General features: G+C 47.6%; 1 protein-coding gene across 8 annotated transcripts in view; it reads left to right on the top strand.

Annotated features, from left to right (window-relative positions):
- The window catches only part of REEP1 (receptor accessory protein 1), a 111,996-nt gene that overhangs the window by 49,151 nt on the left and 49,793 nt on the right, over window positions 1–13,052 (top strand). For all 8 annotated transcript variants that reach the window (XM_045446752.1, XM_045446757.1, XM_045446753.1 and 5 more), the window contains exon 2: window positions 4,527–4,599. In XM_045446752.1, the coding sequence (XP_045302708.1) occupies window positions 4,527–4,599 (73 nt within the window). The remainder of the gene's footprint in view (window positions 1–4,526; window positions 4,600–13,052) is intronic.

The raw sequence follows: 13,052 nt of genomic DNA, 5'->3' as shown, positions 1-13,052 counted from the left end.
CCCCCCTTACCCCCCAATCTTGGCACACACACACACAAAAAACAAACGACAAAACAAAAATCAAACTCGGGCAGATTGTCCTTGATGACTGAGTGAAGAATCCATGGCCAAGGACTGGGAAACAGCACACTAGACCAGGGTTTCTTCACTTTGGCACTTTGGACTTTTTGAGCTGGATCATTATTTGTTGGGGGGAGGGGTGTCCTTTGCACTGGAAGATATTTCGCAGCATCCCTGGCCTCCACCTGCTAGATGCCAGTAGCACTCTCTCAGTGTGACAACCAGAGTATTTCCAGACATTGTCCAGATGTCTGAGAAAACTAAATCACCTCTGGTGGGGAACCACTGCCATGGTCCCTTCTAGATACTACAGCTGTGGAAGTGGTGGGAGAGGCAGCCCCTGGATGAAGGCCCTTAACTTGGAGCAAGAGAAAGAATGCAAGGCCAAGATAGGAGAAATGAGTCAAGCAGATAAATAAATAGAGCCATTAAGTTAGGGGTAGGGGCTTCAGGGTAGCAGTAAATGACAGCGGCGAGAAGAGAGGGTAGGTGCAGGGCTCTGAGGCTGTGGGGTGTGGCGTGAGGTTCTGTTCAGTAACAACAGGAACGAAGGTGTTAGCCAGAACCTGGTCTCCTCTCCAGAGGGAGGCGCTGAAGCCCCCCACCTTCCCTCTGCTGGGGCCAGCCTTGAGTACCTGGAGCACTTTAAATCCTCCTAAGTATTTTACTGCTTTCCTCCTGACCTTGTGGGGAGAGTAACATGAATCTATCAAGTGGGTTAAGCTCCTTGGAGCAAGATCGCAATTCTTTTATCTTTATTCACTCAACAGACATTTATCAAGCACCCACTTGGGCAGGGGCCGCGCCAGGCAATAGGAACCCAACTAATCAGACCAGACCTGCATATTCTGGTTGGGGAGACAACTCAGCCAGGACAGGCAACCCCGGGAGAAGAAATAAGGCGGGCCCCATAGTCAGGCTTCCCAGGTCCACATCCCACCTCTGCTCCTGGCTGTTCTGTCTCCTTAGGTCTCAGTGTCCTTGTCTGTAAAATGGAGAATTCTTGACCCAAATGGGTGTTCAGAGGATGAAGTGAGAGAATGTGTACAGCCTGTAAAGCAGTGCCTGGCATTAGTGAGCACTCAGCAATATTAATATCATTATTAACATCGATTTACTATATTTATTATTATTTATTATATTGATTTGTTATTGTTATTACTATACTACAGCATAAAAGGCTGTAATAGAGTGCCAAGAACGTTCTGAGAGGCAAGTGACCAAAGGTACACAGAAGTGGCTTTTTTGAGATGGGTCTTAAAGGATTAGTCGGACTTTATCAGGAAAAAAGAAGTTGGGGAATTGTGGAAAGGTCACGCACTGAGATGCGGGCAGGAAGTCACAGATTGGGAGCAAGTGAGCATGGCTTATAGGGTAGAGCTGCTGGCTGTGACATCCGGAGGCTGAGGCTGGGAAGGAAGGTGGGGGGCGGGGGGAGCGTTGCACTGGAGAAGGGACTTGATCTGAATGGACATTAAGTGCCAAAACCCTTTGGCTTGGATCTGCTTCATTTGTTATTTCTTTTCTCCAGAACAGATTTGGTAGAAGTTGCCATTTTTTAAATAGTTTTTTTTTAATTTATTTATTTTGGGGTGGGGGACCAGTGGGGGGACAGGCAGAGAGAGAGGGAGAGAGAATCCCAAGCACTGTCAGCATGGAGCCCAACGCAGGGCTCGAACTCACGAACCGTGAGATCATGACCTCAGCTACAATTCAGAGTTGGATGCTTAACTGACTGAGCCACCCAGGCACCCCAGAACTTGCCGTTTTAATCTCATTCTTCTGTCCTGAGCAGTGAAGAGCTAGGTGTTTCCCACTACCTGCTGGCCTAATTGAAGCTTTAGAGGCTGGAAAACAAATTTGTCTTGTGGTCCCTGTGCCGTCAAACATGGGGTGGGGTGGCACGCAGGGGAACACTGGCCACCATGTCACAGCAGGGGTCCAGCAGACGGAGCACAGCCTCTCTTGTCTGGGTGCCCTTGAGGCTTTCCGGTTTTGTGACCACTCAGATGGTGTCAGTGTCTCCACTCTACTTGCTGGGGTTCACAGAAGAACAAATCATTAAGCTGGCCCTGGGTCATGATGTGTTTTCCACCTCTCTCATTTCTGAAGCTCACATGCTGCCTCAAGGCAGGGGCTGGAAGCCATCCTGGCAGACGTGGCTAATAACCAGGGCATCTGTGCCAAAGGAGCGGTGTGTTTATTTCTCCGGAACCTGTGGCACTGTGCCTGAGGCTTTGCTGAATCAGCCTGGTGCCGTCTGGCTTCCCCGCTGGATGCTGAGACCTCAGTCCCAAGGTCACAATTGTCCCCTGGATGGCTCTGGCTTTCACTTCCCCACTCTTGAAACTTCACACAGTGAATGGGTACTTATTGAGCACCTGCCAGGCCCCGGGTGGGGGGGGGGGTGCATTATGAATGAGACAGATACCATCCTGGGCTTTGGAAAACATATAGTCTTTTGGGAGAGACAGACATCGAAGAAACCATTACGGGTGGTTTGGATAAGGGGAAAGGCCTCACAAGAAACTGAGACTCCCTGACATCTGAGGATGCTTGGGAGGAGTGGTTGGGGAGACCTCCCTCACCAAGCTGGCTCATTATTCAGCCCAGTGGACTCCCACAAGAGATATCCCCCTTGGCCTGCCCAGTGCCTTTGAAACTGTTGCCTTCTTTCTCTTTCTTAAAATTCCTTTTCTGCCTCCCCCAGTCCTTCATTCTCCCCTTCCTTTCAGACTACTCTGTTGTCCCCTTTGCTGGCTTCTCTTGCTCCCCACACATAATTCTGGCCTTCCCAAAGGATGGCCTGGCTCTCCAAAGCAGTAGGCAGTGGTGGTTAGAAGCCAGGCTTGGAGGAGGCCAACCTGGCTGGGTTCTAGCCCCTGATTTACTTCTTATGGTCCCACAACCTTAGAGAAGCAAGTGACTGCCTACTCCATGTGTTGGTATCCTGTCTGTAAAAGACGTTTTGTTTTTTGTTTTTTGTTTTTTAATCAAGGCAAGTCTGAGGCCTGAGGTAATGCGTATAAAGCACTTAGTGCAAGGCCTGTATGAGTCAAGGTTACAAAGCCCTTTCTCTTTCAGCATCAGAAATGGACTCAGTTCCACTCACTTTCCGTTTTTCCCCGGAAACCTGATGAATGTGAAATGTGAAGGTGTTACCTGGCCACAGAGCTTTTAGTAAAACTGACCCCTGCTTGGTACATTGAATCTGGACTGGAATTTCTCTGTATGGCCTCTAAATACCTGATGAGGAAGCCATGGCTTTGGGCTTCCTGAGTGTGGTGTCTCCTTGCAGGGACCCTAGGGGCTCTCTATCTGTGGGGTTGTTAGAGGAGATGTTGGCTCATGTGGGGTCTGGGACCACCAGAGTGCCTCTGTTCCCAATCAGCTTACACCTGAATTGACACTTGGAGGTGTCTCAATATCCATTGAGAGCCATTGAGGTGCTGAGAACACATTGGGGAATAAAACAGATTCATTCTGTGGTCTGCAGGCACTTAGAGTTCGGGAGATGTTGTCCATCAAAGTGAGCATTTTGATGTTGTGTACCTCATGTAGTAGGAGATTTGACCTAGTCGGTAAAGTTGGGGATATCTTCCATGAGGAAGTCATGATAGAGCCAGGATCTGATAGATGAACAGGCATAAACAAGCAAAGAAGGGAAAGGGAAGATTCCAGAAAGCGAGAACAGCACAGGCAGAGGCTTTGAGAGGGGATGCTGCAAGGTGGTGGAGCTATGCCATGCAGGTCCTTAGGGGCAGGGGTGAGAGGGTGAGAGTCAAATTATTCAATGACCCCCTGCAGCCCTGGGCAGGGATCAGTGGGAGCTGATACCCAAGCGGTTGTGCTGGTCTCACTTTTCCTTCCTCTTATTAAGACCAGTGAGAAGCAGGTTAATGCAGGGTGGGGATGTGTGTATTGGGAAAGAGGGGTTGGCTTGATTGGATTTACGATTTGAAAAGCTGATTCTGGCTGCAGGATGTGGGAATCAAGCGTGAGGGGAGTGAAATTTGAAGGAACTTTAAGTGAAAAGTTTATTTTAGAGGAGGAAGCCCAAGGTATGGGTGGGCTTTATAGAGCAGCAGTGGGGATTAGCAGGAGAGGAGAGTTTGACCTTTAATTTCAGGGGTCATGGCTGCTCAACTTGGCTTCCCACACCCACTCTCACCCCCGGTTTTGGCTTCCATGACCCTGGATCACTCTTCCATGTTGCCAAATCACAGACTGAGGGAAGGTGGATGTGCCACTGAAATAGAAGACAGAGGTTCCAAGCACATCCCAGCTAGGGGAGGAAACCTTTAGGGCATTCATAAAACTAGATCAAGCCTCTCAGCAGCATTTTCTGGAGCATGGAGAAGTGTTTTTGGCATTGTAGACAGACCTTTTCCATCAAATAGGATGAATGAAAATGACATTTCTCTTTTCTCTCTCTCTCTCTCTCTCTCTCTCTGTCTTCCCTCCAGGCTTATATTTGGCACCCTTTACCCTGCGTATTATTCCTACAAGGCTGTGAAATCAAAGGACATTAAAGAATATGTAAGTAGCTCTTATTGGTGGGGGCCTGATGGTTGCGGGGATGCTGGATGTAAAGTGTTGAGAGAAGCAGGATGCCCTATGCCCTCCTTGGTGCAGGCGCTGAGAAGGGAATCCAGAATACTTAGAGGTTGGAGGACCATATTATTGCTGGGTGGCACCATCACAGCTCTAGATGTGCGGGGCACCTCTAGGCAGGAGAATCATCAGATCGCCCCTGCTCGGCAAAGACCTACATGGGGTGGGTGATGAGGAAAGGGTACCCCATCCCATGGTAGCACAGAAACCCAGGTCAAAGTACAAAGCATGTGGATTTGGGCATCAGGAGTCTGAAGTCAAGTTCTGGCTCTGTCATTTGATTGATGCAATGCCGGACAGGAAACCTAACTTCCAAGAGCCTTGGATCCTAATCTGAGGGGTGGATATCAACAATCCCGGCCCCTAGCGTTGCGAGGGACAAAGGGTCTTTGTTCTCCCTCTTTTACTCAGCTGTCATTTTGGAAGTTTGGCACAGGTAAAGAAATAAAGCATATTTGAAAGTCACTTTCTTTCTCAGATTTTCCAGGGTGCCTTTATGATGAAATCAGCCACCTCCAGATCAACTGCTACCAGAACTTCCCCCCCCCACCCCCGCCCCGTTCCCTCAGTTTCCCAGAACTGCTGGCCTGGGCTTGCATCTGCTATGAAGCAGGGGGTCTAGATAGGGGTGTGTTCTCTGGAGACTGGGTCCCTGGTATATTTGAGGGAATCTCGGAGTGTGAACTATAAATAGGTGTCAGGTTGCAAGCACAGAACCTCATGATTCGAGATTGGCTTGGCACAGGGGTAAAACACAAGGCAGCCTTTCCAAGGTGTCTCTCTCTTCCTTTCAGCCTGGGGTGCGGGAAAGCTGAGCCCAGTAAGGAGGCGTAATCAGGGCCACCGTGTTGCAGGGTCTGATCCTCTACTTTGCAGGGGCAGAAACTCAATTCTGTCAACTCATCTGGGGGAAGCTCAGACGCCGGTAAATTGTTTTGCTCTGACCAAACTCACAGGAGCCTGGTTTATGACTAAAATGGCAATTCATTAATTTGGAGTGAAAAATATCACTGACGAGCTGAGCAGCTGTTTGCGTTGGCTGGCGAGCACGAGCTTTTCCCAGGAGGGAAAACCTGAGAGTTAAGATTAGAAAGTTTCTTGGTAAAAATGGCATCGAGACAGAGGAGCCGCGTCGTATTAGGAGAGACCCGTCTGCTTTCCCTGCACTCGTTCACACGCACTCACACTCTCACTCCCTCTCACTTGCTCTCACATGTGCTCTCACTCTCACACTCACACACACTTACATGCTCCCCAACATGTTCTCGCGTTCTCATGTGCTCTCACATACACTCATGTGCTCTCGCACATGTTCTCTCACTCTCACACACCCACACACACCCCTCACACCCCACACTCTCACGTGCACTCTCACACACATTCACACTCACCATTACACTCACCTCTTTTCCTCCTTTTGACCACTAAGCCCATTTATCCAAGAAAGAAACCTGGAATTGCTTCCAACTTCCGCCTCCCCCTCACCACCCAGCCCTGTACACACACCTGGTTCAAGGCGGCATCCCTCGTCCCTGCCCCCTAATGATCCTTCAACCAGGCCTCTCCTCCTGTGCTGCCACTCTCTTAAATGCACTTCTCTTCGTGTTTTCCCTGGCATGTTACAATAGCCCACTGTACTAGTTTTTTATTGCCACTGTAACAAATTACCGGAATGCAGGGCCCTAGAACAACACAAAGGTATTGTCTCCCAGTTCTAGAAGTCAGAAGTGTCATGGGTCTCACTGTGTTCAAATCAAGCAGGGCTACCTTCCTTCTGGAGACTTTTTTTTTTTTTTTTAACGTTTTTATTATTATTTTTGAGACAGGGAGAGACAGAGCATGAACAGGGGAGGGTCAGAGAGAGAGAGAGGGAGACACAGAATCCGAAACAGGCTTCAGGCTCCGAGCTGTCAGCACAGAGCCCGACGCGGGGCTCGAACTCACGCACCGCGAGATCATGACCTGAGCCGAAGTCGGCCGCTTAACCGACTGAGCCACCCAGGCGCCGCAGGAGACTTTAGGGGAGAGTCCATTTCCTCGTCTGTCCCAGTTCCTAGAGACCAGCCGTGTCCCTTGGCTCGTGCCCCTTCCTCCATCTTCAGAGCCAGCGAGTAGCCTCTCTGACCATTCTTCCATAGTCACATCTCACTGAGATGACAGCCAAGCTCACGTCACAGGAAGGCTCTGGTGAGGAATCTGCAGCCAATGTCACCATCAGGGACACTGGCTGCCAGCTATCTGTGCCTTGGGAACATTCCCTGAAGATTCAAAAATCCTAAATGCAAGTGTCTGATTTTTTTTCCTAAGCCTATATAACAGGCCTTACCTCCCACAAACATCCTCGTACTGGGAGACTTTCCCCAAATTAGAAGGCATTGGATGTTGGTAGAAAAAAACAAATATACATCTCCATGTCAGTTACCTCTTTGGCTGATCAACACCCACATTCACTCCTTTGCCCATATTTTGGCTTTAAAAAAAACTTTCCAACAAGAATGCTATATAATTTATGTCCTTGGCAAATCCAGAATTTTTTTTTTTTTTTTTTTTTTTTTACCTGAGTCCAGCACCAGATCCAGTATTTCTGGCAAAGCCTTCTCCTCAGACTCTGACCTTAATGTGCAGAACTCTAAAAATTAAATTAGCAAGTGAACCATCATTGACATACCCCATATACTATATGAGGGAGAGAAAGAGAATGCATAAGAATAAAACTAGTTAAAATATTTAAGTCTATACATAACACAGAAAGGAAGAAAATATGGATAGAAGCTATCGTCCTTAGTCATGCAAGTAGTCATGAGTTCATAGGTGGTATTATGTATTCTGCTAAAAGATAATTTTTTAAAGGCAAACTACTCATGACTCTTGTACAAAAATAAAGTTGACACGCGTTGAAAGTTTTACTTAATTTATTAATTAATAAGGGAACCAGTAAGGTGTTAAAAAAATAAAAACAATTCAAAGGAGATGCCAAAGAACAGACATTATATAAGCAGGCAGGAATGATTAAATGAATTTGTTAATAGATATTCAGCTGACTTTGGGGGAGTGTGGGGAGATCAGTTGTACCTCTATGGACAAAATCATTTGCATTGTAGTCAGTTTTCTATAACTTACAATATTTTAAACTGAAAAACAATTTTTATGTTTATTTTTGAGAGAGAGACAGGGCATGAGCGGGGGAGGGGCAGAGAGAGGGAGACACAGAATCTGAAGCAGGTTCCAGGCTCCGAGCTGTCGGCACGGAGCCCGACACAGGGCTCAAACCCACAAACTGTGAGATCATGACCTGAGCTGAAGTCAGACACTTAACCGACTGAGGCACCCAGGCGCCCCTACAACATTTTAAAATAGCTCAAAGATACTGAAAAACAAGACATGTAGAATCAACATAATTCAGAAGGGGGCTCTGGACAGCATCTAGCATTCTACAGGGTACCCACTCCAAAATCTTTCACCATTTTTCCTATTACTTCCTTTTTCTACCGTTTAATCCATGTTCCCTTTGTCTTCAGTTAGAGCATCAGTGAGTGGGTTTCCTTATCCAGGGTGTGGCCTAAATCTTCATTCTTAGGGAATCTGAGGCCTTAGTAATCTTGCCTCTGTAAGGCCGTGGTAATGATCCACTGACTTTTACCTCTGAACAAGGCTGTACTCGCTTATATGAATGATCACACTCAGATTCCCCCCCAAGGTTCCTTAACTTCTACGCACCCTCCTTCCTGCCATGTTGTTTAGCGGCAACTCTGGTTCCCCTTGATAATCAGGATCAGTCACCCATGAAAGCCCATGAGTCGCTTTACTGTCTATTTCCTAGGGCCATCGCGGTCCTGAAATGGCCAGGTAACAGTATAGTTTCTGCTTTCACTTTATTGGAAGCATTTGGTATCCCCAATGAAAGCATTCATCCCTCAGGTACCATTAAGTATTAAAAAACAGAACTCGGGGCGCCTGGGTGGCGCAGTCGGTTGGGCGTCCGACTTCAGCCAGGTCACGATCTCGCGGTCCGTGAGTTCGAGCCCCGCGTCAGGCTCTGGGCTGATGGCTCAGAGCCTGGAGCCTGTTTCTGATTCTGTGTCTCCCTCTCTCTCTGCCCCTCCCCCGTTCATGCTGTGTCTCTCTCTGTCCCAAAAATAAACGTTGAAAAAAAAAATTAAAAAAAATAAAAAAAATAAAAAACAGAACTCAGGGGCGCCTGGGTGGCTCAGTCGGTCGAGCGTCCGACTTCAGCTCAGGTCATGATCTCGCAGTCCGTGAGTTTGAGCCCCGCATCGGGCTCTGTGCTGAGGCTCAGAGCCTGTGCTCAGAGCCTGGAGCCTGTTTCCGATTCTGTGTCTCCCTCTCTCTCTGACCCTCCCCCGTTCATGCTCTGTCTCTCTCTGTCTCAAAAATAAACAAACATTAAAAAAAAATTAAAAAAAAAAAAGCAGAACTCAGAGATTTGAGGGCAAAGAGAAAAATGTTGTGAATCCATTAGACCAGTGATTCTCAAACTTCAGTGTGCATATGGAACGAACAGAGGGTTTTACTAAAATGCAGACGCTGATCCATTAGGTCTGGGGTGTGTCCTGAGATTCTGCATCTCTAATAAGTTCCTAGGTGATTCCAGTGGTCCTGGTTCATGAGCCACAAATTGAGTTGCAAGGAGCTGGCAAAAGGCCCAATCATAAGAAACACCACTCTCATTTCCTTGGTCCCTGAACCTTTAGATTCTGGCTCAGCTGGGGAAGCCTGTGTTGGTTACCGGTTCATGGAAGAAACTGCATCTTCCTGGGCAGTGCATCAACCACACAGAATGCTCACTGTTCCCACCTAGTTCTCTTCCTGAACTCTCCCAAAGCTGTTGCAACACAATTTAAGGCCAGCTGCCTCAGGGCAATGGAGGCAGAGGGGTGGGGGGGAGGGGGGGCATGGTAAGATCAGAGACTTCAAAAAGCATCACCCTATTAACAGTCTTGGATTTCTTTTGCTATAAAAGAAGGCTCTTGGTTAGAAAGAGTGTGGGGTGGCACGCATCAAAATGAAAAGGACACTGAGTCCACAGCTTACTCTGTGGCTGCCAGAAACATGGGGGGGGGAAAGCAAGTCCACATGCAGAATAAATGAATGTTCCAGAAAAGACTCTCCTACTTTTTCTGTGGGGGAAGATGTCTGGTACGATGAGCCTGCTCCCAGGAGTCTGGCTGAGGCCATGAGATAAGGTACCATCATAGAGGTTTTTGCTGCTGCTGGCAGCTTGGTCTCTGAGCAGTGGTTGTGGTCAGGTCGGCCTTGGTGAGAGGGATTCCACATCGCTAAGCCCATCTGCTACCTCTGTCACTTCCCCATGGCCACTGGTTTATGAGCACATTGAACATGCCCTATCACCCTGAGGAAAGTGTCTTGCTGACATCCACAGGGCTTGTCATCTATCCTCTTGATTACCAAAAGCATCCTCTGCCATGGGGACCTTTTGGTGAGCATGAGCAAGAACCACAAATATCTAAATGCCATGGGCCGATTCACATCATTCCTAAACCACTTTGACACCAGTCGCTCAGTCTTGTTCCTTCCAGGTACCTTACTATTTAGTCGATCCTTATCTGGTGTTTTAAAATGTACCTGGGATTTGTTGGGGCACCTGGATGGCTCAGTCGGATAAGCGTCCGACTTCAGCTCAGGTCATGATCTTGAGGTCTGTGAGTTCGAGCCCCATGTCAGGCTCTGCTAACAGCCTGCTAACAGCTAACAGCGAATTCTGTGACTCCTTCTCTCTCTGCCCCTCCCCTGCTCATGCTCTGTCTCTCTCTGTCTCAAAAATAAATAAAGATTTTTTTTTTAATTAAAAAAATAATAAAAAAATAAAACGTACCTGGGATTTGTTTTCATCGGGTTAGGTAAGGCATGCAGACACAGAAATGGCGGTCATGAAGGAAAAAGTTCTTACCATTTCCCAGAAGTAGGAGGCCCAGCATGCCAGGGAGGGCCACATGGGGGAACACTAGGGTCTGTCAGGAGTCAGAGGGAGCCACACTCTTTATTGTGGTGTCTTTGGGAAAGCCAAGGCTAAGCAGTGTAAGCAGGTTTAGGATTGGCTAGTTTGAGTAATTTCAGTGGGTTCTGGAGTGATTAGGGCTGGGGAATATTGGCTCAATCTGTGAGAGCTCTGTGAAAGAGGGAGTTTGGAGTATGGGGTCTGGACTGGTCAGTTTGCATATGAAAGATGTGCTCCAGGGCAAGTCCTTTGCTATCTCTAAGTCTTGGCTAGTCCTGGGAGGGGCGGTCTTTCCCCAGCCAGTGAAACTTCAGATGCCAGAGGATCAGAAATACAGAAAATAAGAAAATACAGTTAATATACCTGGTGGCAGTGTAAAGGCATCACCTCAGGACATTTCTCCTTCCAGGCTAAGTGCACTGTTCAAAGTTCTGCCTGCAGGGGACTGTCACTTTTGCTACTCTCTCCAGGTCACCCCTGACTGTACAGCTGTCTGCTGTGAGCTCATGCTAACAGATGGTGCAGAGTGATCTGTAAACCAGGCTCATATTTTTTCTTTCTCAGTCACAGGCATAGGTAATTCTCTGTGGGGCTGAAGCAAGGCTCAGATACGAAAGAGCGTGTGAAAGGCTCAAGAAATATTAGTGTGGCTGGTGTAGGGGAAGGTCCAAAGATGAGGTGAGGCAAAAGTGGTGACTAAGCCTACTACCTCCCCAGCCCATGGGGGAGGCCTTTTGAAGGCTGCCAGGAGTCCCAGGAGGTAGGGTCCGATGAGCTGTGCAATCTCAGCCTGCCTTTGTGGTTCATGAAAAGTGTCTAGGCTCTGCTTCCTACCCTCTCACTATGGTCTAGAGTCTCAGCTCCTCACCTATCTCCTCACTCCTGAATCCTGCCCCTGACCAGTTGAGAGGGACTTCCCAGTCATGCTGTCAATGATCTATTCTTGAGTTGCTCCTGGACATTCCTTCTCAAATCAACCTAGCTTCCTCTCTCTATTCTGGTGCTCTCTATTCTGGATGCTGGCCCACTCAGGCTTCCCCTCATCTTATAGTAAGTATTACATAGAATCCCTCAAACTTGGCAAGTTCTATTTCAAACCTTGGGGAAAAACAGCCATTACTTGGTTTCTCCGTGGCATGATGGGGAAAACCATTTCCTGGTAATTTATTTATGGTTTCCATCTCTGAGTCACATATTCCATTTACCCTGTTAGTCTCACTCAGCAAATCATTCTCAGACCCTTCTTTCTGCATGACAATATTTAAAGTGAAGGAGTGCATGATGGAAACTTCTTTAGGTTAACACTTCAAGCTTCCTCTTTGCCATGGCTCCCTCGTCTTTGTCCATAGTTTCAACCTCCCTTCTGAGATTTGGTCTTATCCTTTTATCAGGAGCCTGTTAGGCATTCTTCTTGAATGTCCTCACAGATTTTCCTCAACATTATGCAGCTCAACTTCCTCCCTAAATTACCTTTTTCTTTACTTTCTTGCTGGTGTGAGTGGCTCCATATCGCACTATGCCTTTGCTTCAGTAAGCCCCTTATACCCAGCCATCCATTCAACAGGCACTCATGGGGAACATCTATTGCCTTGCAAGCTGTTTAATTTTGTCTCTTCTCCTCAAAAAGCCACCTAAGCCAGTATTTACCAAAGTATATTCTTTCTCAACATATAAAAACCATCCTTTCTTGGGGCATCTGGGTGGCTTAGTCAGTTAAGCATCTGACTTTGGCTCAGGTCATGATCTCACAGTTCTTGAGTTCGAGCCCCACATTGGGTGAGCTTGAGTCCTGCTTCCAGTGAGCACAAGCCCTGCTTCAGGTGAGCCCCACTTCTCTCTGTATCCCTCCTCTCTCTCTGCCCCTAATGGGATTCTCTCTCTCCCTCTCCCTCTGCCCCTCAATCACTTGTACCCTCTCTCTCTCTCGAAACAAACAAACCAACAAAACCCATCGTTTCTTTCCCATTCACAAAGCCAACATTCTAATCGAGTCATTCAAAACATATCCCTGTAGTATCTACTATGTGCCAATAATGGTTTTAAGTACTAGAGATATACTGATGTACAAGAATAACTTGTCTCCACTCTTAGGGAGCTTACAATCTAGTAATAAAATCATAGAAATAAATAGGTACTTTCAACGTTTATTTATTTTTGGGACAGAGAGAGACAGAGCATGAACGGGGGAGGGGCAGAGAGAGAAGGAGACACAGAATCGGAAACAGGCTCCAGGCTCTGAGCCATCAGCCCAGAGCCTGATGCGGGGCTTGAACTCACGGACCGCAAGATCGTGACCTGGCTGAAGTCGGACGCTTAACCGACTGCGCCACCCAGGCGCCCCTAAATAGGTACTTTCAAAGCAGACTGGTAAGTGTATGACTAGGAGCATGTATGACAGCGT

Source organism: Leopardus geoffroyi, chromosome A3 (assembly GCF_018350155.1).
Source record: "Leopardus geoffroyi isolate Oge1 chromosome A3, O.geoffroyi_Oge1_pat1.0, whole genome shotgun sequence".
Lineage (NCBI taxonomy): Eukaryota > Metazoa > Chordata > Mammalia > Carnivora > Felidae > Leopardus > Leopardus geoffroyi.
This window is presented reverse-complemented; position numbering and strand designations above follow the sequence as displayed.